General features: G+C 37.1%; 1 protein-coding gene across 1 annotated transcript; it reads right to left on the bottom strand.

The window, feature by feature from the left end:
- Positions 1-23270: 23270 nt before the first annotated feature.
- LOC132299157 (ethylene-responsive transcription factor ERF062-like) lies at positions 23271-24942 on the bottom strand. The gene has a single exon (XM_059795637.1). The coding sequence runs from the start codon at positions 24751-24753 to the stop codon at positions 23572-23574; it is 1182 nt and encodes a 393-aa protein (XP_059651620.1). The 5' UTR covers positions 24754-24942; the 3' UTR covers positions 23271-23571.
- Between the last annotated feature and the right edge of the window lie 391 nt (positions 24943-25333).

Below are 25333 nucleotides of genomic sequence, written 5' to 3'. Positions count from 1 at the left end.
CTCGGAAATGAACCCCTCTTCAGCCCACTTGTGCATTGGTTTCCACATTTCCACCCTCCTTCTTTATGGAGTGGTTAGGAATGTCTTTGGAGGAGAGAGAGAGCTTGGTTGAAAGATAAGAGGCAACTACGGGCCACATGCATCATATCCTAACTTTTGACAAGAGTAGAGGAGAGAGAAAGAGGAGCAAGAGAAGGAGAGTTCTTGGAGTTCTTGAAGGCAACAATGGAGTCTTCTTCTTCTTCTTCCATTTTTGTATCCATGGATAACTAAACCTCCATCTAGGGAGGTAATGAAACTCCTTCTTGTAAGCATGTCTAGTTTTTGATTTATTTTGGGGAATGAAATGTGTATTTGACTAGTTCCATAATCTAGAGCATGTTACATAATGTAATGGATGTTTTAATGTTCTAAAGATCATGTTGCATTAAATACTCTTGTCTTAGATGATTTAATCTCATGGTTGTATGGCTTGTAGTTTCATAGTGACAATGGAGCTAAGACTATGGAATGGTTTTAATGACATGATTTTGAGTAGCTTGTTAATTCATTGCTTAAGAATTTCTTTTGATGGATTAACCTTGTGACTTGTTATTATGTGCTCTCATCAATTGATTACTTGTTTGACAATCTCTAGCTTAGTGAGCATGTTGAGGATTGCACCATAGTTTAGGTAATTTAAGCATGTGGAGCTTTGATAGGTTGTTCTTACATTTTAATTAATTGAATTTCTTGAAGATGTTATAGTAGTTATGAATTGCTATTCATCAATGTCATTTCTACATTAATTCCCCAAATCAATCATATAATTAACTTGTGTAAAGGTTTGGAGTGGATTCACTTCCCTAGACTTCCTTCTCTAAATCTTTTCTTTTAATCTCCTTCAATTTATTGTTTTATGCATTCTGAATTTGTAGTTTAGTGACAAACAAAACAAACCCTCTATGAACACCCCTTGTCATTCTAAAATGACTCTAGACACTTAGGTTGCCATAGATTAGCGCAGTCCCAGTGGTTCGACTTACCCTACCAATAGCCCTATTTTATAATGATTCGTGCTATTGCGAAGGTTGATGTTTAATTGACCAACCGATCAGTAATCGTCCCCATACCATAAGGGATATTGATAAATGCCCCGCACTACAAGGGCCGGGTTAAATAAAACCTAAAGCCAATATCACATATGATATGGAATCTTAATAAAGTTTCCCACATTTCAACATACAAAGTAGATATTTTTAAAAGATAGGATAAACGCTTAAACGAATTTGATATGATATTTGAAAAGGCAATATTCGACATTACAGCAACAAAAAAATTGAAATTATATAAAGGGTGGGGCCTAAAATATGAACCTACTCTTCGTCCTCATCCTCCTCCTCTACACCTATGGTGTCCTGTGAGGAAGTAATCGGGAAAGCCTTAAAGATATCGAAATCCTTGTCTGAATATTCTTCACAAGCAAGGGATTAGAAACGTTCAAAGCCGCTGTTAAAGCTCTGTGCTCTATAAAATGCATATTCCGCAGAGTCTTTGAACCTTGCAACAGCACGTCCTCCCTCAACTGCAAGTTTGGTGGACATTTCAGCGTTAAGTTTTGCCACACACAAGCCAAGACCTGCTAATGCTTCTTTCAACTTTTGAGTTAGGCTTTTCTTCACCTCTGCTCGAACCCGGAGCTCTCTCTCTCTTGACGTTTCAGCCAAGCTCTGTGCATAAGCTGAGTTGAACGAATGAATTTCGGAGGTATGGTGAGCCTTTGCTCTTTCCAGTATTGCTTTAGCGATAACAGCTTGGTGCGCGACATTCATAAACATGAAAGCACACTACAATAGTAAGCAAGAGAGTGTGAGATTGTGAATATAAAAGATAAAGTTATACAAGACATATATAAAGTACTCTCTCGACCCAATTCATGCATTCCATGTTGTAAGATAATTGGAATTTGGAAAACATCCAGAGCATACAAGTCTTAAGGTAATACAAATTGGTCAATCCTGTCAGTGGTGAAACCAGGATCTCTAAGGATTAACATTGGGGTCGTAGGGTGACTGGTATTCTCGTTGTCCTACACCATCAAGTTTAAGAATGTGCATTAAGGCGAGGGCCAATTTTTACATTTATAAAAGTCACTACTACCTTCACTAAAAATATAGTTAGGGTGAGTAGGGATCATCCAAAGGGATCGGAGTCGTACTTGGTTATGGAATCGCAATTAGGGTTAGTAGGTCGAGTTATCAAACAAATAGTTGGTTGGTTGATTAAACTAGAGAATAAATTAAACTAAATAATTGAATGCAATAAAGAGTAAGTAAGAGAGGGAGATCTTGGGGTTTAGAGGTCACCACCAAGCAATGCTTTTCTATACCCTTAACATGTGACTAATGAGGGTAATGTGTGTTGCAATATTGATGTGTGTATGTGTTTGGTTGATTCAATTAGCAAGGGTGACCAATTAAGCATACATTGTCTAATCAACATGTGAAAAGCACAATATATTTAGCAATTAAGTATATATTGTCTAAATAGCATGTGAAAAGCACAACATATCTAGCAAGTCATTAATCATTTCATTAAGCTCATAAGCCATATACACCACAAGGTTAGAGACATATGCTACTTGCATTCAAAAGTATGGAACATCAAACAACAAACATGGATTATCCTCCCATCTAACAATTATGCTACCACTACACTACAATTAAGCTAATGACATGAAATTAAACTAATTAAGCTAAGCGAGAGGCACAATCCATTAAGAAATGAGCATGGACCATCTAGAAAATCACAAGAGCATTCTTTTAAGCACAATATTTTGACAATCTCTAGATCTATAGCATTAATACACATTGACATGCATCAATAACACAAGAAATAGAGACAAACACATGAACATCTATTATAGCATACATAGACATATGGATAGAATGAAATGATCAATTGAAAGCATTAAACCACATAAATCATTGAATAAACAAGATCTATATATATATAAGTGACAAAACATGTATTACAACACTAATCCCTCAATAATACACAAGATTAAGATATAGAAAGCTTGGTTGGGGCTAACTCTAGCCCCAAGAGGATGTCTAGCCACTCATGGTAATGTTGTTCCAACCCTCAAGGGCTAACTCCATGGTTGAGATTTGCTCCTTGGATGATGAAGAGTCTCCAATGGTGTCTCTAGCCTCCTCCTCCTATTCTTCCTCCCTCAAGCTTGCCTCTTTTGAGAATAATCCCTAGAATTGTCTTTCTCTCAAAAAGTGCATCATATTCCTTTTATAGGTAGGTCAAGTGACACACAAAATGAGCTGGGGTCGTGCAACGAATATTCTCTAATGATTAAATAGAGGACGGATTGAACAAGTTGGCTTTTTAACTTTTTCGCACTAGAGGAAGTTCGATCGATTGAACCTTGGACTTAGATCGATCGAACTTGGGTAAGATCTATCAAATTGAGGCTGGATCAATCCAACTGGTTGAGCTTTTTGGGAAAAGACAAATCTGAGATATTTTGGGAGATATTTTTAGGAAAAGGACAAAAGTGATTAGTGGGTGGTACAGCTGTGGATAAGATCAATCATTTAAATAAGGACAAAAGTGTTCGATCGATCGAAGGGTGGTATTGGATCAATCGAACTTTGGACTTTCTGCTTTGGGTCAAGGTTTGGATCTATCTTGAAGTATTGAGATCGATCAGTGTTCGATCGATCGAACTTTAGAGTTGGATCGATCGAACTTTGCTGCTTCCCACCTTTGGCTTCATTTACTTCTTTCTTTCTCCACTTTGCTCCTTTCTTCGTTTAATCCCATAATTGCTTCAATTAAGCTATTATTTGGCTGAGTTAGATTATTTTTGGGATAAATGCCTGAAAATGGAAATAATACGAAATCAATCTAAAACGGTAGAGTAAGATAGATAAAGGTACTAGAATGCCTAAGCTTAAGGGGTTTAAATACGTACTTTTCAGCACTCATCACACCCCCAAACTTGAATATTGCTAGTCCCTAGCAATGAACTAGAAAGTAAAGGAATGAAATGAACAACTATACAAGTATGAATCTAGAAAACAATAATTAGATAACGCCACTTTCGTAGGGAACACGATTGCACTTAGCACATGCAACAAGCCTTCTAAACCCCTAGGTTACCCCTAGTGGACGAGTGAAATCTCGTGAGAGTTTCCAGAAATGATACCCACAAACATTAAGCTCTTTCTTTCAAAAGAGGTACCAATATTGCAAACAAGCATTGGGATAAAACTACCTCAAGTATGCAATTTTTCAAACATTTTCAAGCAATCTCCAAAAATCTCACCATCAAGCAAGCAAGTATGGTCCTCCACACATCAAGAAAATGATCATGTAAATTAAAATAACTCTAGAATCCTTTTTGAGTGGACCGGCATCAAATATGTTGCTATCTTAGCCAACTAAAAAATTAATCACATTCTTACCCTCAAACTAGCACACAAATCTAGTACCGATCATCAAGATAAAAAGTGAACCTTTTATTAAAGCTTTATTGTTCTAGGTGCGCTTATTCTTTTAGCTTGATTTTATTTTTTTATTTTTTATAGGATCAAAGATGGAAGCATGGTGCAATGTGTTGATCTATTAAACTTTCTAGTCATTCATGAGGTCGAGCATTAGGTCAATGACTCCCAAACCAGACGACTTTAGGGCATTAGGCATTCAAATAGCCCACAAACTTACAAACTCAAATCAACTAGGCTACAAATCAAGACAAAATCCATTTAATCATTTCCCACTTCTCACCTTTTGGAAGAAGTCCTCACTTTTTTATTACTTTTGTAACTTCTTTCTTTTTTTCTTTTCTTTTTTTTCTTTTTTTTTTTTTTGAACAAAATTATTAATCTAGAGTTTGGGCCCTCCACCTTTCGGCGCGAGAAGTTCAGTACTTGATGAGGCTAAAATCCCGGCTACTCAGTGAAAAGGGGTTATTATCTACCTTTATCAAGAATGAAAGTTTTCAATGCACTACTAGCTCAATTAGGATATAACCAATTCAATAATCAACAAAGCATGTACCTCACAAATGAATGCTAGTGTGCGCCTGTGCTAGTGTAGAATCCTAGAATGAATCTCAAAACAATCACAAAATCAAGATGATATGGACCACAAGTGCAAGCAAGATATCAATTTTTCAAAAAAATTACTCCTAAATGGCTTCCATAAGGCATACAAGGAGTATTGGACTCTCAAGTCAAGCAATTTTTAAATTTTAAGCAATATAGTTCTCAAAAGATCAAAATCATAGCTAGATATGGACCAATCATAGAAATATCCCTCAAATACACAAGTCATGCTCAAAATCTTGAAATTTAAAGCTAACACTGCAAAGCACCATTCCCTCCAAACTTAAATAGCACAATGTCCTCAATGTGCAAGAGAACAAAGAAAAGAGTATACCGGTGCAACTAAGGCATAGAATGATCAGGACTAAAGTATCCGAAGTGGGTGGCATGGCCCCTCCAAACTTGGGATGAACTGTGGTCCTGAAAATTGGCACTTGGATAAACTCATCAGATAACAAAATGGGATAATTAGTGCATAGTGGACATGCAAGTGTAAATGGGATAAACAGATAAAGAGCTAAGAGAGGTATAAGGGTGGTCCTGAAAATCGGGTAGCACTCTCTCACTGAAGTCACTGTGATGCACCTGATGGAGTTAAGATGACAGATGTATCAATAAAAGCATACGACATCCATCATAGATAAAAACAACAATAAAGTGCAATACATCCAATGTCAAATCCGACAGACCCGACTGCAAAAATAATAGTATCACAAGTGTAACAGACACATAACATAGATAGAGAGCATAAAAAGATAAAGAGACTGAGAGTCTCGGGCAGAGGGAACTTCGCGGATCTCCTTGGCTAAGTCATCAATGGCAGTCAAGATCTCCGTACGGAGGCAAGCAATGTCAGCTCTAATGGCAGCCAGCATATTCAGACGAAGGGTAGCAATGTCAGCTCTAAGGGCAACCAGCATATCCTCCAAACTTTGAAGTAGAAGAACTGTCATTTTTAGTCATGGTCTGCAAAAAGGAAATCTTGCAATGGGAGTCAGCGCTAGAATAAATAATTGAAAACACAATAGAAACATGTATGTCAAATAAGATAGACAAAACATATATGACATAAATCTATGCAAGTGATAGGATATGAAGCATGCTAAGCAATGTAAGTAGGAAATGCATCCAATGTGGAATATCACAGGCATTGGGCATAAATATGATAGCATGATGTGAATATAAGATGAATGAAGTGTGTATGTGAGATCGATCACAAAGGTTGGATCGATCGAAAGTAAGTGAGATCAATCTCACAACTTCGATCAATCTGAGACACAAGTTTGATCGACCAAACTGTGTTCTGTGAAAAACGAGAAGTCACAGATCTGTGACTGTGGGAGCACGGGACCCATATGAACATGTTCGTGGGCCCATCAACATAACAAACATCAATCCCAATCATCTAGAATGGCTCACACTCCCAAAAATCAAAATAACTCATTACAATGGACACGGTATAAAGACGAATATAGACATATATACATGAAAAGCTTAAAACTTCATCTATGGCCAACAATCATCATGAATATTGGAACGGATCAAATACTTAAAGCATACTCTTAACAAATCGAGGTGTGAAATCAATGATAGGGTCTCGGATCTTACCTTGAATCAAAGAGATGACAGATGAAATGTGAAGAGGAAGTAGATCCGAGAAGAGGGAGAGATCGACACCTGGTTCACTCCGAAGATATTGCCAGAGATCGAGGAAATGGGTGATGTTACGGCGGCGTAAGAACTAGGGTTTGGAAATGAGGGAGGATGAGATCGTATCCTCGGTTCTATTTAAAAATTGTCGATCTTTAGTTCGATCGATCGAATTAGAATCGCAGATCGATCGAACTTTGAATGTTCTCTTCACAAAGTTTTTTGGATTTTTTTTTTTTTTCATTGAATAAACAATAAATAAAACAAAACAAAATCTTTTTATATTTTTGAAATATTTTTGAGAAATAAAATAAAATAAAATAAAATAAAAATATTTTTGGATTTTAAAAATTGAAAAAGTCAAAACACAGTTAAACAATAAAACGGAGAACTGAGATCGATCTGAACAAAATGTTCGATCGATCAGACAGATGCCAAAAATATGCAGGTTTTTGATTCAAAAATTTGGCTAAGTGTTGGAAGTTGAAGATCGATCGAACATCGGAGTTGGATCGATCGAAGAACTTCCGATCGATCTTGAAATGTTTCGATCGATGAGACAAAGAGGTGAAATATGCAGGTTGATGCAGGCTCAAAATTTTTCTAAGTGTTAAATCATGTGATCGATCGAACTTTGAAGTTGGATCGATCGAAGGTCTCTTGATCGATCTAAGAATAAGTTCGAACGATGGGACAGAAAGGTGATTTAGATGTAGGTAGATGCAGGTAGAAAATTTTTCAAAGTGTTGGATGCCGGTAGAAGTTCGATCGATCAAACTCTCATTTGAGATCGATCGAACTTATAACAAAATGCTCAATCACAACACAAAATTTCATGCAATCCTAATCACAGTTCCTACCAATGCATATGAACCAAAAACAAGTATCTAGATTTCGCAAGAATTGAAATTTAAGATAGAAATGAGGGAGGAATAGGGTTTTGACACCCTACGAAATGTCGTTGCTAGTCTTTAACGTCTGTAGAAAGACGTTGGGCTCTTTTTAGCCCGGATTAAAGATCTTGTAATGCATCCCCTCCTTGTTAGGGTGATAGATGTTTTGAACTCCACCCAACAAATGGTTCTTTGAAGAACTTGTTGGATTAAGTTCAAACGAAACTTTTGGTCCCTTATCAATGCAATCTTCTATGTGCTCATACTTCCAAATGTCTTTGAAAGACTTGACCTCTATCCATTAACCTTAAAAATGTTTCCCTTCTTTAAATTTTTGATTTCAACCGCCCCATGTGGTGCAACAGAGATGATTTCATAAGGACCCTCCCATTTGGTTCTCAATTTCCCAGGAAAGAGTTTTAGTCTAGAGTTGAAAAGCCAGGCTTTTTTACCGAGTTTCAAAGACTTTTTCACAATATGCTTATCATGAAAGGCTTTGGTTCTTTCTTTGTAGAGTTTGGCATTATCATAAGTATTGTGTCTCAATTCTTCTAACTCACTCAATTGAAGTAGCCTATTCTCTCCGGCTTTATCAAGGTCAAAATTGAGCTTTTTAACTGCCCATAAGGCTTTATGTTCTAGCTCAACCGGAAGATGGCAAGGCTTTCCATATACAAGTTTATAAGGAAACATGCCAATGGGAGTCTTATATGCTGTCCGATAAGCGCACAAAGCATCATTTAGCTTCCTTGACCAATCCTTCCGGGTGGTGTTAATTATTTTCTCAAGAATATGCTTAATTTCCCGATTAGACACTTCAACTTGCCCACTTGTTTGAGGATGGTAGGGAGTGGCTACCTTATGAGTGACGGAGTACTTAAGAAATAAGTGCCTCAAGAATTGATTGCAAAAATGTTTTCCTCCATCACTTATTATAGCCCTTGGCATACCAAAACGAGCAAAGATATTGGATTTAATGAATTGAATGAACACGGAGTGGTCATTTGTTTTGGTAGCACATGCTTCCATCCACTTGGAAACATAATCAACGGCAAAAAGAATGTATTGAAAACCATAGGATGTAGGAAATAGACCCATAAAATCAATGCCCCATATATCAAAAATCTCAACAACAAGTATATTGGTGAAGGGCATCATATCTCTTCTAGACATTGTCCCCATCTTTTGACATCTCTAACATGATTTGCAAAAATTGTAGGCATCTCTATGAATAGTGGGCCAAAAGAGCTCACTTTGAAGAACCTTCAAGGCAGTCTTCTTTGCACTAAAATGCCCACCACATGCAAGAGTGTGACAGAACACTAGGACGCTTGGAATTTCACTCTCCGGAATGCATCTTCTCACAATTTGATCCGGACAATATCGGTATAAGACAGGGTTTTCCCAAAAGTAATTCCGTATGTAAGCAAAGAAACGATTCTTTTCGTTCTTCGACCAAGAAGTTGGTAGCTTGCCTACTACCAAATAATTCACAATGTCGGCAAACCAAGACATTTTTCCATTAGAATTTTGAAAGAGTTGTTCATCCAGAAAAGACTCACAGATTGGTAGACTAGGGAAATGCTCTATCGATAACCTAGAAAGATGATTGACAACCACATTTTCGGTGCCTTTCTTGTCCTTGATTTCAAAATTAAATTCCTGAAAAAGTAAAATCCATCTAATTAGCCTAGGTTTTGTTTCCCTTTTTGTCAATAGATGTCTTAAGGCGGCATGATCAGAATAAACAATAACCTTGGACCCTAAGAGATAGGAACGAAATTTATCAAGAGCATACACTCCGGCAAGTAATTCTTTCTCGGTAGTGGAGTAATTCAATTGAGCTCCCGAGAAAGTTTTACTTGCGTAGTAGATGGCACAAGGAAGCTTACCCATTCTTTGTCCCAAAACTGCCCCCATGGCATAATCAAAAGCATCACACATGATTTCAAATGGCAATGACCAATTGGGAGGTTGTATGATAGGAGCAGATGATAATAATTCACACAATTTATGAAAAGCATTTAGGCATGCTTGGTCAAAGACAAAAGGAGTTTCCTTGGCAAGAAGGTTGCACAAGGGTCAAGCAATTTTGCTAAAGTCTTTGATAAAACGGCGGTAAAAACCAGCATGACCTATAAAGGAGCGAACCTCTCTCCCCGTTGAAGGTGGAAGCAATTCAGAATTAAGCTCAACCTTCGATTTATCTATCTCTATTCCTCTCCTTGAGATAACGTGACCCAAAACAATACCCTCTTGAACCATGAAATGGCTCTTTTCCCAACTAAGTACAAGGTTGGTTTTACAACACACTAGATCTAAAATTTTAAGGCATGCATTAAATGAAGACCCAAAAACAGAAAAATCATCCATGAAAACCTCTAGATACTCTTCCACCATATCCGAGAAAATTGACATCATACACCTTTAAAATGTGGCGGGTGCATTGCACAAACCAAAAGGCATCCGTCTATAAGCAAATGTGTCAAATGGACATGTAAAGGTGGTTTTCTTTTGGTCTAATGGGTCGAGGGCTACTTGATTGTACCCCAAATAGCCATCAAGGAAGTAATAATATTATTGCCTGGCCAATCTCTCTAGAATTTGATCAATGAATGGCAAGGGGAAGTGATCCTTTCTAGCGGCGGCATTCAATTTGCGATAATCAATGCATACACGCAATGAATTGGCGGTACGCTTAGAGATTTCCTCACCCTTTGCATTTTCCACCACCGTAATCCCTGATTTTTTTGGGAACTACTTGAGTTGGACTCACCCATTTGCTGTCGGAGATTGGGTAAATGATTCCGGTATCTAAGAGTTTGACAATTTCCTTCTTAACTACCTCCTTCATGTTTGGATTAAGTTTCCTTTAGGTATCCCTAAAGGGTTTTGCATCATCTTCCATAAATATGCGATGCATACAAATAGAAAGGTCAATTCCCTTAAGATCCGCCACACTCCATCCTATGGCTTCCTTATTTTTTTTAAGCACACTTAAGAGAGCATCTTCTTGGTCTTTTTCAAGACTTGAAGAAATGATAACCGGAAGAGTCTCTTTTGGTCCTAAGAATGCATACTTGAGATTGGAAGGTAGAGTTTTAAGCTCAAGAATTGGTGGAGAGACTAAAGATGATATCGGTGGAGTGCTAGAGAGTAGAGGAAGAGGTTCTATTGGAGTTTTCCAAGATGGAAAATCTAAGCTTGGAATAGATTCCATGAGATTGCTTACTTCCTTCATTGATTTTTCATCATCAAATCCACAACTTCCATACATTTCAAGAAGACAAGAAGCAAGAGGATCATCAGATAAAAGAGATGAAAAACTATCCTCAATTGGTTGTTTCATTACCATCATTGGAATCTATTCCTCAACAATCTCATCTAACACATCAACAAGACAACACTCATCTTCATCTATGGGATGTCGACTTGCATGGAAAACATTAAGTTTAATCATCATGTTGCCAAAAGAAAGGTCCATAATCCCCAACCTATAATTAATTGTTGCATTTGCGGTGGCAAAGAATGGTCTTCCCAAGATGATTGGGATGTGATTTGAGGGATTAACAACCGGTTCGGTATCAAGAACTACGAAATTAACCGGAAAGTAGAATTTATCCACCTTGATAAGAATGTCCTCAACCATGCCCCTAGGTGTTTTGACGGATCTATCGGCCATTTGAAGCACCACCGAGGTTGGCTTCAATTCATTCAACCCTAATTGAACATATACGGAGTAAGGAATCAAATTGACACTTGCACCTAAGTCAAGAAGAGCTCTACGAATTTCATGAGTTCCAATTACACAAGAAAAAGTCAAAGCACCGGGATCTTTGAACTTAAGCGGAGTGTTTTGTTAAAGAATGGAACTCACTTGCTCCGTGAGGAACATTTTTTTAGGGCTTGGTCCCTTGTTCTTCCTCTTTTGTGTGCAAAGATCTTTCAAAAATTTTGTATAAGGCAGAATTTGCTTAATGGCATCCAAAAGAAGATGATTGATGTTGAATTACTTAAAAACTTCCATCATGTCATGTGTTTTCCCTTCTTGCCTCCCATAAGGCGAAGTTACTCTTAAAGCATAAGAGAATGGAGCTTTTGGCTCACAAGACTTTGTAATTTGAGAGGATAATGGAGAAGATTGAGAATTCTGGTTAGGAACATTTTCATTCAAAGGAGTAGGAGTGGAATTGGGAATTGGATGGGTAACAACTTTAGGTTGCACCGGTTCACTATCGTCCTTTGGTAGTTCAACCCTATTATCCACTTGTTTACCACTTCTCAAGGTGGTGATGGCTTGCGCTTAAGCTTGGGAAGGATATCCCGATGTAGGGTTTGCTTCCACACAAAATTGGGCCTTTGGATTCCTCTCGGGTTGACTAGGTAATTTCCCAATTTCTCTTGTATTCAATTTATTAGCTATGGTCCCAATTTGGGATTCAAGCTTTGATATAGATTGAGAGTGGGAATGCAATAAGTTGGTATCCTTTTCTAAGCTACTCAAGGGCATCAAAACCTTATCTTCAAATGTAAAATTACTAGAAAGTACTTGAGGATAGTGGAAGCCAACTTGGGAATCATACATTTGAGGATGTGAGAGGTCATACATTCTTTGATGATGGAAAGAAGAAGAAGAAACAAACCCTTGAGGAACTCCATTTCTTTTATAAGGTGGAATGTATTTTCTTTGAAAATTTTTAGCCTGATAAGGGCTTGAGCTTTCTTTCCACAATGGAACATATGCATTTGAATAGGGGTGAGCAAATGTAGCATTAACTTGTTCAAAGTGTTCATTAACAACATGTCCATGGGGACAATCGAAAGTAGTATGCAAAACACTTGAACATGTCATGCAAGGCTCACAAAGATGAGTTGTATGATGAAAAAGATATGAATTGATAGCCGGTTTTGATTCAATAAGAATTTATCAAGTTTTTGAGAAAGAGTTTTAACCTCGGCTACAATTTCCCTTGAACTTTCAATTTGACACACTGTTACACTTTTCTCCTTTTTATTAAAACCACGATCAAGCTGAGAAGTGTAATATTTGTGCAAAGAATTTTCACTCATTTTTTTAAAAAGGTGCCAAATGTTATCTTCATGTTTTCCAAAATATGAACCTTCACATGAGGTATCAACTTTGTCCTTTTGCATGTCGGATAGGCTTTCATAAAAGTATTGGACAACTTGCCATTTTGGAATACTATAGTGTGGACACTTTCTTAGCAAGTCATTCAATCTCTCCTAAGCCTCATGCAACAACTCTCCTTCCCTTTGAGAAAATTCTCTAATTGAAGCGCACATTACATTGGTCAAACTTACGGGGTAAATTTTTTTAAAAAACTCATTTTGCATTTGTGCCCAAGATGTTATTGAATTTACCCCTAAAGTATTGAACCAATGCTTTGCTTTATTTTTAAGCATGAAGGGGAAGAGAAATAATTTAAGAAATTTATTAAGATGCCTATATGGTTCCTCTTCATCCAAGCCATAAAAGAGTGGACACATTTGAATGGTCTCGGGCGTGATTTCATATTGATTAGCCTTAAAATTAGGCAACACAATGCAAGTGGGTGCATGGTATACATAAAGATTATAATGATCATGAATGACCATAGGAGGAATTGGAGCTCGAACTTCGGGGCTATGTTGATTAAGAGGTAGGTTTTGCATGAAGCGTGGGCCTAAGTAGCCAAGATTACCCTCTAGATTTTCCATGTGAATGCCTAAAATGTATGATATGACAAGGTCTATTCTCGACTACAAGCGACACACAAATCACAACAAAACAAGCAAGTACTCCTCCTTCGCAATAAATCAACAATCAACAAACTTCCTCCACATACAATGTTCCCACACTCCCATGCTCAAACAATATGCAAGAAAAGTACATTGCCTCCATGCGGGCTCACGATTTATCTAAGAATTTTAAAAAAACTAGCCTCTACGCGGGCCAACGATTTAACTAAGGGATTGAGTAAGAAAAAGCTCACAAAGGTCCTTTAGCACTTCAACTCCAAATTTATAGCTTAGCATAGCAATTTTTTAAATTTTTAGCATTTTTCCTTACTTGCTTAGCTCCTTTGCTTGGATGCTCCTTTGCTTGCCTACTAGCTCAATATTCCTTATCAAAAATGAACAAACATAATAAGTAATCTAAAGAAAAATAAAAACAAAGTAAATATCCGATCAAAAGAGTACTAATTCCTAATTGATTCCACAAATACAACGTTGCCTAATCCCCGGCAACGGCGCCAAAAACTGACTGGTGTTCTCGCCGTCCTACACCATCAAGTTTGAGAATGTGCATTAAGGTTCACTAAAAATATAGTTAGAGTGAGTAAGGATCGTCTCAAGGGATTGGAGTCATACTTGGTTGTGGAATTGCAATTAGGGTTAGTAGGTCGAATGGTCAAACAAATGGTTGGTTAGTTGATTAAACTAGAGAGCAAATTAAACTAAATAATTGAATACAATAAAGAGTAAGTAAGAGAGAGAGATCTTGGGGTTTAGAGGTCACCACCAAGCAATGTTTTTCTATACCCTTAACAAGTGACTAATGAAGGTAATGTGTGTTGCAATATTGATGTGTGTGTGTGTTTGGTTGATTCAATTAGCAAGGGTGACCAATTAAGCATACATTGTCTAATCAACATGTGAAAAACACAATATATCTAGTAATTAAGTATATATTGTCAAAATAGCATGTGAAAAGCGCAACATATCTAGCAAGTCATTAATCATTTCATTAAGCTCACAAGCCAAATACACCACAAGGTTATAAACATATGCTACTTGCATTCAAAAGTATGGAATATCAAACAACAAACATGGATTGTCCTCCCATCTAACAACTATGTTACCACTACACTACAATTAAGCTAATGACATGAAATTAAACTAATTAAGCTAAGGGAGAGGCACAATCCATCAAGAAATGAGCATGAACCATCTAGAAAATCACAAGAGCATTCTTTTAAGCTCAATGTTTTGACAATATCTAGATCTATAGCATTAATACACATTGACATGCATCAATAACACAAGAAATAGAGACAAACACATGAACATCTATTCTAGCATACATAGACATATGGATAGAATAAAATGATCAATTGGAAGTATTAAACCACATAAATCATTGAATAAACAAGATCTATACATATATAAGTGCCAAAACATGTATTATAACACTAATCCCTCAATAATACACAAGATTAAGATATAGAAAGCATGTTTGGGGCTAATTCTAGCCCCAAGAGGATGTCTAGCCACTCATGGTGATGTTGCTCCAACCCTCAAGGGCTAACTCCATGGTTGAGATTTGCTCATTGGATGATGAAGAGTCTCTAATGGTGTCTCTAACCTCCCCCTCCTCTTCTTCCTCCCTCAACCTTGCCTCTTTTGAGAATAATCCCTAGATTTGTCTCTCTCTCAAAAAGTGCATCATATTCCTTTTATAGGTAGGTCAAATGACACACAAAATGAGCTGGGGTCATGCAACGAATATTCTCTAATGATTGGATAGAGGACGGATTGAACAAGCTGGCTTTTTAACTTTTTCGCACTAGAGGAAGTTCGATCGATCGAACCTTGGACTTGGATCGATCGAACTTGGCTGAGATCTATCGAACTGAGGCTGGATCGATCCAACTAGTTGAACTTTTTGGGAAAAGACAAATTCGAGATATTTTGGGAGATATTTTTAGGAAACGGACAAAAGTAGTTAGTGGGTGGTATAGCTGTGGATAAGATCAATCATTTAAATAAGGACAAAAGTGTTCGATCGATCGAAGGGTGGTGTTGGATCGATCGAAATTTGGACTTTCTGCTTTGGGTCAAGGTTTGGATCTATCTTGAAGTACTGAGATCGATCAGTGTTCGATTGATCGAACTTTGGAGTTGGATCGATCGAACTTTGCTGCTTCCCACCTTTGGCTTCATTTGCTTCTTTCTTTCTCCACTTTGCTCCTTTCTTTGTTTAATCCCAGAATTGCTTCAATTAAGCTCTTATTTGGCTGAGTTAGCTTATTTTTGGGATAAGTGCCTGAAAATGGAAATAATACGAAATCAATCTAAAACGGTAGAGTAAGATAAATAAAGGTTCTAGAATGCCTAAGCTTAAGGGGTTTAAATACGCACTTTTCAGCGCTCATCATGGGGCCAGACTGTGATGCTACCGGATTAAATTGTACCATTAGAAAGGTCGGTTGTGCATTTACGAAAGTTATCTGGCTCCCGGACGGTTGTGCATCTACAAAAGTTGTCTGGCCCCCGGACGGTTGTGCATCTACAAAAGTTGTCTGGCTCCATAATGGTTGTGCATTTACAAAATTTGTTTGGCTCCCGGACGGACCTCCTTGGGCGAGAAGAGACTGAAAGGGGTTACAAAAAGGATTTCCCCTTGTCATCAGCTAAAACAATACTTGCGTAGGAACCCTAGAAGGAAAGGCAAGAATAGTTGGTTGAGGTTCCATCTACAAAGAAGAAGCTTCGACGATGACCCTTTGTCTTGTGTTATTCCTTTTTCTCCTACTAGTAGGTGATGACAAATGGCTAACACCTTGGCCAAGTGACGCTGGCATGCCTACAAGACCAAGAAGTATTGAGAGAATAAGTTATGTAGAACATATATGCCAATCATAAAAAAGAAAAGAAATTATCTCTCCCCATTAAACATGGTGGTGGAACGCCACGATCTATGGATGCAAGAAGCGCAAAGGTCTCAGAATTTACCACTTGGCTCCAATTTCTGCTATCGTAGTTGATGACCTTCTTCACACGGGCATTCTTAAGATCGCTAAGGGTGTCCTTATCTTTCAACACTGCTAATAAAATATAAATAAGCCAATAAAGGGCTAATAAGAATAGGAAGTTGTTATAAAAGTAAACAGAGTTGACTTACTAGTGAAATCGATTTTGCCACATTTGTGCTGCACCCTCGACTGTTTTTCTTTTTCACTGGCGTCTGGGTAAAATTCCCACCCGTCGCCTGACGCAAAGAAAAATTTCAACCACTAATCTCTATCATACTACGGAAAATCAAGGAGCAGAGCCCCTTTTTTTTCATCATGTGTAAAGTTAATCCAATCTTCGCGTCATTACGTCTTAGGGCGATAACAAGATAAAAACTCTTTTAGTGTCAAAGGTGGATTCTCATACAAGAACCAAAGAATTGTGCACCCGGTCACTGTCCTCCAAGCATTGGGGGTAAGTTGGCAAGGAGCGATAGAGAAAAATTGGAGTATTTCTTTGGCAAATTTGAACAAGGGGAAGTGCAGGCCACATTTAAATGTAGTCTCGAAAAAATAAGTCTTCGTGCCTTGAGGGGCATCGTAAGACCTCTCATGAGGCTCTACACGGCAGAGGATGATGTTTTCTGGAAAAGAGTGTCTGAGTTTTAAGCGGGCAATGCTTTCACTAGTCATGGTAGAAACTGCCATCTCTGGTCTAACCGAAAGAGCATCGCCATTGATATCACACTCAATAACATTTTGTTGAACAGGGGGTTGCACACCATCTTGTTGAACAAAGGTGTCCATATTACCAGAAGATCAACAAATGAAAAGAGAAGAAAGGAAAGGTCAGGACAATATATGTGAAAAAAAAAAAGGTGACTTATTGATTCTTTGAAGATAATCAACTGCCTTATTTATAGAGAAATTTGAATGTTGCAACGGATGGAAAAATGAACGTTAGAAATATGAACGTTAGAAAAGAATATTATCATCTCTTGCTGACTTTGTGTTATGCAATCAGATAGACCAACAAGACAACACAATAGACTCTTGTTTTACAAGGCGTGTAATTAATGTAATGCGTGAGTAAGGTTGTGGTTGTTATAACTAGCAGTGCAGTTATCTACAAACAAGGAACAATAAAATTCAAATGGCTATTTATTATTAGTGCAAGCCAACGACAAGATTGTTCCTACAAGTTACAAGGAGGGGTTACAGACCTATAATTTACAAGCTATCCACAAGTACCTACGCTCTGAATTTTACAAGCTTGAAAAACAAAAAGAAAAAAGGCGTGTTGTAACACGTGGTTGTTATACTTTTTTGGGTTATGTTTCCTGTTGTACAAGCTTATTATTATAACGCGCATGCATAAGACTAATAGTACAACGCACGTGCATGACACGCTTGTATCACTATCAACACTACAACGCTGGAAGGTTGTGTTTCCTGTTGTGCGGTATTATAACAACGTTTCTTGATTGTTTCTCCTGTTATACGTGGATTAACACAAGGAACAAACAACATAATGCGTGTATGTTTTTTTGTATTGTTACAACGCGCGTGCATAACACGCGCTTGTTACACTATCAGCAGGTTATTGTTACAACATGTTGTCCTGCAACTACTTATTTGGTTGTTCAATTACAACCAACTACTTTACGCTGTTTGTCTGGTATTTGTCCTACACGGTCCCAATAGCTTAGCTATTAGCTACTTTCCTACATGTACTCCTATGTAACATATATGCATTTATATTAATAGTTACTACATAAGACAAAAATAAATATAAAAAAATAAAAAAAAAAAGAGAGAGGAAAAAATAAATGTATAAACTAATATTTAGATATTACTTATATTTCTCTACGATTATTTTACTAACCTTTCAGTGCATTGAACAACTTACATTTTCTTAGTTTGAAATCCAAACATGAGAATGGGGGCCAACTGATGATACGGACTCTACAATCTAACACGGACTCTAGTAGACATGGGAGTCAAGGAGTTGGATAAGCTACAATTAATAAAGCGACATGGATAAAGAGTAGTTCTCCGATCCGTATTGAACAAGTAAGGAGAAATTAATTCCCTTGTTAAATACTACAACCTACCCTATAAAAAGGGTAGTAAGCCAATTCAAAAGGTACGCCAAATATCCCTAACAGAGTCCATTCATCTTCTTGGTTCTATACTAACTTGACCGTCGGAGACTCTTAAGCCGGTACCTCACCTGTACCTTTCCGATAACTTATTATGTTCTCTGCAGGTTACGACGTCGTTATGGGTCATGACAGAATCTTGCATCATCAGTTTCATTTTTAGCGGAGGTCCGTGTAAACTCCCAAACCAAAGAGGAGGTTCCTGTAATTATGGCAAACCATAGGGGAGGTCCGAGTAAATTACCTAATTCAAATTCATACTTCCTTTTACTTTGCTTTAACATACAGTTGCCATAAGCCAAACCTCTTTCATTTAAAATTCATATTCTTAGTTGTGTAGGGGTCTCGTATCTAATTATGAATCATGTTATTGAATCATATTATTATTTGTAATGGGTAGCAGTTTGTGATTTATGTTATTGATTGTGTTATTTATGGGATTAACCATAACGAGATTGTATTTGTGATTTATGATACTAATTATATCGGATTATTATAGGACATGTGATGTTAATGAATTTAATCAATTTAAGTGGTTTATAGAATTCATGTTATTGTTTTAATTGTTATAACAATTACAATAAATGGTACTATGATTTTAATCACGTTTTTACGGTATTTATTATCTTAGATTGATCTATGACTGTTTATATATGTTATGTCATTGTTAGATATGGCTATGATGAGATTGATGAATATAAATGATGAAATCATTGAGATAGCTAATAAGTTAGGCTCCTTGATATTTTGTGTCATTGTTAGATATGCCTTTGATATTTGATGAGTAGGTGGGCTGGCTAATAAATCAAGACACACTACATTGTGCCATTATTAAATATTGTTTTATTGATGATGCATTTTATATATATTATTATGTGAGCCATGATACGAGCTTAAGGTCTCAGGATCAATGGTTAGGACTGAGACGTATATTGTCGGAGACAAGTAGCTTGTATAAGTGACTAGTGGGCCCTAGTAGTATAGGTGACTCTTGACCACTTTATATGCGATTTTTCAGGTGATACCTTCTATCAGGTTGAGGTTGCCTTATACATAGTGGAAAGTCTGATAATGCGTATATATGTATTGACTATGTAACTATTGTATGAGTTGGCTAGAGATGTATCGCTTATCGGTTCTCTGATTAGGTTATTGTAGAAAGGACTTGTTTGTGGGTTTTGACTCACTTTTGTTATATTTTTTAGGTGCTTATCAGTTCCAGTCTTAGCGGTTGTTCGTGCTGATCAGGGAACATTCATCTTCACTTTTCCGAAGTCAGAGATGTAGGATACTATCTTTGTATAGTTTACTTTGTAGACTTTGGTATCTTTACATTTCAGTTATCTGTTTTGATTAGGGGTCCATGATATGGATTCCCAAGTTGTATTATGGAAGTTTATTCCTTATGGGATTTATTGGAGTATTGGTATAAGATGATTGAGAATTTATTAATTATTATTTTAGTTTTCCCATTCAGCGAATATTTATTTATTTTTATTTCATCTTATGTTTCGTGCTTGTTTTAAATATTAATTGTTTGATATCCCTGGGTTTTCGGGTGTGGGCTTGGCCAACCTATACATAAAAATTCGAGGGTACCACATTCTACAGCTAGGCAAAAAAATCAATGGAATGCAAGTGAAATAAAGGTTAAAGCTAAGGCAACAATGGAGGTCGTGGTGTGAGGAGGAAGATGAAATGTAGAGACAAAATGGGATAAGTATGATACTTTGCTAAAATATCACAAAACACACACTCTATCATTACCTCTCACACACATGCACACATCTCCACCCTACATTTGTTACTCATTTAAGCCCTACACATGTCATAAGTCTCTATAATTGTACAAAATCCCAAAATGAAAATATCTCAAAAGATAATCGCACAAATGCCTCAAAATGAAAATATTCCAAAAGATAATACTGCAAAATCCCCAAAATGAAATATGATGTCCAATATGTTCCAAATTAAATATATATCCCATATATCCAAAAACAAACAAATGAAAAGTGTTGAAAAAAAAAAAAAATTCCAAACACTTGACCCAACCCAGTCTCATTTGACCCGAGACCCGAAAATGTCGAAAAAAGAAAATTGGAAAAAATGAAAAAACAAAAAGAACAAGTCCTTACACTTCTTAATGGTTATCGTACGTCCAACCATCCTCAAAATTATACTCTCAAAATTGACATCAAGAAGGCTTTTGATACAATCCACTGGCAGTTCATTATTAATGTCTTGTTGGTGTTTGGCTTCCTAGTCCAATTTGTTAACTGGATATCACAGTGTATTACAACAACATCCTACTCCATTTCTTTTAATAGGGAATATTTGGATTTTGTAAAGGCAAGAAAGGGGTCGGACAAGGTGATCTAATATCACCAATGCTATTTGTTATGGTAATGGAAGTTCTCTCACTATCCATTACTAATCACATTAGCCTAAACCTTGGGTTTAAATTTCATTGGAGGTGTAGTAAATTGTCCATTACTCATCTTACTTTTGCAGATGACATCATGTTGTTCTTCTTTGGAAATTTACCTTCTATTCAAGTGTTGTTTTCTGATCTCAACCAAATTTTGTCCTCCTTTGGATTGACATTGAATAATCCAAATGTTTGGCTTTCCTCTCTGGGTTGATAATACTACCAAGGCAGCCATCCTTAGTCTCCTACAGTTTGAGGCAGGTTCTCTACCTATCATTTAACTTGGAGTTCCATTGTCCTCTTCTGCAATCAAAGCAAGGGATTGCCAATCTTTAGTTGAGAGGATTACCTCAAGAATTGGTAAATGGACTTCAAGGTTCCTCTTATATGTTGGGAGAGCAGTGCTAATCAAGTCTATCATTTGTTAAATACAAGTTTATTGGTCCCAAGCTTTTTTGTTACCTAAGAAGGTTTTTAACCAGATCAACTAGATTTTGAGATGTTTTTACTGCTCTGGAGTTTATTTAAAGAAGAAGGGGGCCAAGGTGGCTTCGACAGCTGCTTGCAAGCCAAAAATTCATGGTGGCTTGGGATTCCCTAACCTTGAACTATCAAATATTATAGCAAATCTCAAGCATATTTGGAAGTTATACATTAAGAAGGACAGTCTTTGGGTAGCATAGACTTATAGGTACCTCATAAAGGCTAGAAGTATTTGGACTATCAGAACTTCATCTTTAAGTTTTGACTTTTGGAGGAGATTACTTAAGCTTAGGGATATGGCTAAAGGTCTAATTAGACACAGAGTGGGTACTACTGGCATAGACACAATGATGTGGTTGGATTATTGGCTACCTAATGGACCCATTGTTACTTAGCTAGGTCTCACTAAGGTGAAAATTCTTCAACTGGACACTTATGCCCCAATTGATAGCTTAATTTCCATCTTTTAGTGGGAGATTTCTCCTTCAATTCAGCACTCATGGTTCTTCCAATCTCAAGACTTCACCTCCCAATTGCAGAATATCTGATTCTCAAGATTCAATTGAATGGTTGCCTAGCCCTAATCTGGTTTTCTCGATGGCTCATACCAATAGTTACTTCACTCATCCTTCAATTATTTTTGCATGGCATATTTTGATCTGGTTCAAGTATCATATTCCTAAGCATGGATCCATAGCTTTTTTGGCTGCTAGAAACAGATTATACACTCTCTACTCTAAGTCAATGCTCTACAAGCATTACACAAATGCTTGTTACCTTTGTAACTTTGATTTTGAAACCATATATCATATATTCTTCAAGTGTTCATTTAATTATGCTATTTGGAGGTTCATTTAGAATGTTGCAAGGTTTTCATTTCAAGCCAACACATGGTCTGAACTGTTAGTTTGGTGCTCAGAACACTGGCCTCCATCCTCATTCACATTTCACAGGTTGCTTGTGTCTGCTGCAATATACGTTATTTGGTTGGAAATGAATGCTAGAGCATTTAGAAACATGTCATCTTCTTCTCAACACATCATCTGTCAAATTAAGTCGTGTTAGAGCAAAACTAGCCTCAATTACTCTCGGAAGTGGAGCTAGTCTTAATCATATCACAACACATTGACCTCCAAAATCTCTTTTCCAAGGGCTGCTCCAAAGCTGGTGGTCTAGCTCATTCCTAGTTGATTTAGCTTGAATGACTTGTTAGTGGCTAGTTGCAGTATGTTTTACAGTTTGGTAGTTTTATTGTTTGGTTGTTACGTTGGTGCAGGCTTGTTGCCTTGCTTCTTGTTTCCTCTTTGCGGTTTTCCCTCTTGGGAACTCTCTGTACTCCTTCTCATATACACAAGCTTCCCTTTTATACTAAAAAAATAAAGGATAATGCTTAGCTACTCACCGGTGAGTAGCTTCACCCTACTCACACCTTGTGTGTTCCAATAATAATTTACCACATCAGCTTTAATAAAAAAAATAACCCAGGTCATCCTGTATTTTCTCGGATCAACCATTAAATAAACGTGGGTTATTTTTTTTATTAAAGCTGATGTTGTAAATTGTCATTGAAACACGCAAGGGGTGAGTAGGGTGAAGCTACTCATCAGTGAGTAGTTAAGCACTATCCAAAAATAAAATAAAAATTGTTCATACCCTCTAAATTTGGGCCCACATTGAGGTCATATGGCCGAATGCCTTTTGACTAAATACAAGGGTCCATTAAGGACTTTCTATATTTGGCAGCTACCACAAATAAAAAAAAAAAATTAAAAAAAAATTAAATGTTGGATCACCCAATTTCCTATGACAAATTAGAATACTAATCAACCCTTTTTCAAATGATAGAAATAGATGTATAAAATAACAAACCAACCTAACTGAAAATCAGGAAAAAGAAAAAGAAAATTAATAATTAGAACTGCATAATTACACTACATTATTAAATCAAACCATCTTGAAAACTATTGAATTAATCTAAACTAAGGCTACAATTGAGAAGAAAGAAGAAGACCTATTGAATCAAAAAGCAGACTAATGACACCCACATGATGATCATTTTGAACTAAATAATTTCAGAATATGTATTTTAAATTAATGATGCAAATGAGATGCAGAAATTCATGAATCAGAGACTAGAATTGCATCCCAGATCATGTCCATGTCCAAGGATGGCATTCTACTTAGCTGAACAGCATCAACATCTGATACCACTTCTTGAGTCCTCTTACTCTCAATCACCGTCTTCTCTGCTCCAACTTGCCTCGCTTTTCTTGTTGAATTTTGGCTCATCAAACCTTTGAGCACTACTTTTGAGTCCTCTGTGATCAAGTGCTTCTTTGGTGACATTGGTGGCGGATCAATTACTGTCTTCTTGCTAGAAAGTCCTTTTGATATTGCTTGCAGCTTCGCCTCAAGAAGCGCAGCCGTGGTACCATTTGTGGAACTGACCTTGAGTTGATGCTTCAGATCCGGGAAGTTCAAATGCGCATAATCTCCCCTTAGTATGTAGGCTGCTGTGTCATATGCAAAAGCAGCTTCTTCAGCTGTGTCGAACGTCCCCAACCATACCCTTGTCCGGTTTCTCGGTAACCTAATCTCAGCCACCCATTTCCCCCAGTGCCTTTGCCTCACTCCCCTAAACAGCTTCCTGGGAGATGACAAAGAAGACTTGAGGTGAGTACTCTGCATTGATCTTCTCCCTGCAGTGTGCTTCATCGGCTGTGTTTTCGTCGTGCTGAGCCAGTAGTCACCGGAACCTTTTGAGTGACAGTTTGTTGTGTCTTGATTTAGTCTTAGCCACTCAATCCCTGTATGATGAAGCTGGCTCTGGCCAAGTTGGGACATGGGAAACAAAGGGCTGGGCGAGGTTGATGACATGGGTTGATCATGCAAAAACAAACTTAGATTTGGGGATTTTGAGGTGGAACTTGACAATGAGTGTGGTGGTGAAGATGGTGCTACAGGCACTTGATGAGCATGGTTCATCTCCGGAAAGGATTTCAAGAAATTCACAGGAATGGAGCTGTTATCTACACGAGAAGCAAATCCGGAAATAGACGAATCTGGATTGGTGAATTCTGTAGCGTTATTACTACTACTCACGGTTGTTGCAGAAGCTTCATCTACAGAAGAAATGGAGTTGGAGCTCGAAAACAATCTACCGGGTGATAATGGCGACGATTTCAAGCTAACCCAAATCACAGGATCAGCAAAAAATCTAGATCCTGTTGCCATTTCTTGAAAATAAGATGGCAGTTCCTTTTGCATGAAGTTTTCCATCTTAGGCATTTGGTTCTCCATGCTAGTATAAAAATTTGAGAGGAAAGGAAATAGAAGATAGATATGATAGAAATGAAAGGCACTATGAGTACATAATATTGTTATGTGATGAGAGGTATCTTTTAAGTCACTTTAAAAAGCAGGATGAAAAGAAAAGAAAAAAAATAGAAGACCTACTTTGTGCTCACAAAGACAAAGGGGAAGTTATCATCTGAGTCAGATCTGCTTGTTCAAGAGAGAGAATAGATATATATATATATATATATATATCATCTTCAACTCTTCCACGCATTCGTGCTTTCCATTCTCGAGGTTGTATGTTGATAACCAATCAAAACCTGACAGCTCATGTTTCCTTGTTCCATTGCCTTCTAGGGTTAGATGGGATGGAAATTCTTCAATGACAATGACTCGAAGAAGCTCAAGACTTGGCTTTATTTTGATGGCATTATTAATTTTGGTGGTACCCATATTTTATTTTTTTTAATCAATGATCATGTGATTTTCTCCAAACCCACATGTTCCTTTGCACTTTTACTTGCTTAATTGAATTTAATATAATGTTTAGACTTGTTAATATCACAAGATATGTATTTCCTCT

This window comes from Cornus florida, unplaced genomic scaffold (genome assembly GCF_030987335.1).
Source record: "Cornus florida cultivar Cherokee Brave unplaced genomic scaffold, ASM3098733v1 CherokeeBrave_3.0.0_Hap2_Chr01, whole genome shotgun sequence".
NCBI classification, from domain to species: domain Eukaryota; kingdom Viridiplantae; phylum Streptophyta; class Magnoliopsida; order Cornales; family Cornaceae; genus Cornus; species Cornus florida.
The sequence above is the reverse complement of the archived record's forward strand: the minus strand, read 5'-3'. Positions and strand labels throughout refer to the sequence as shown.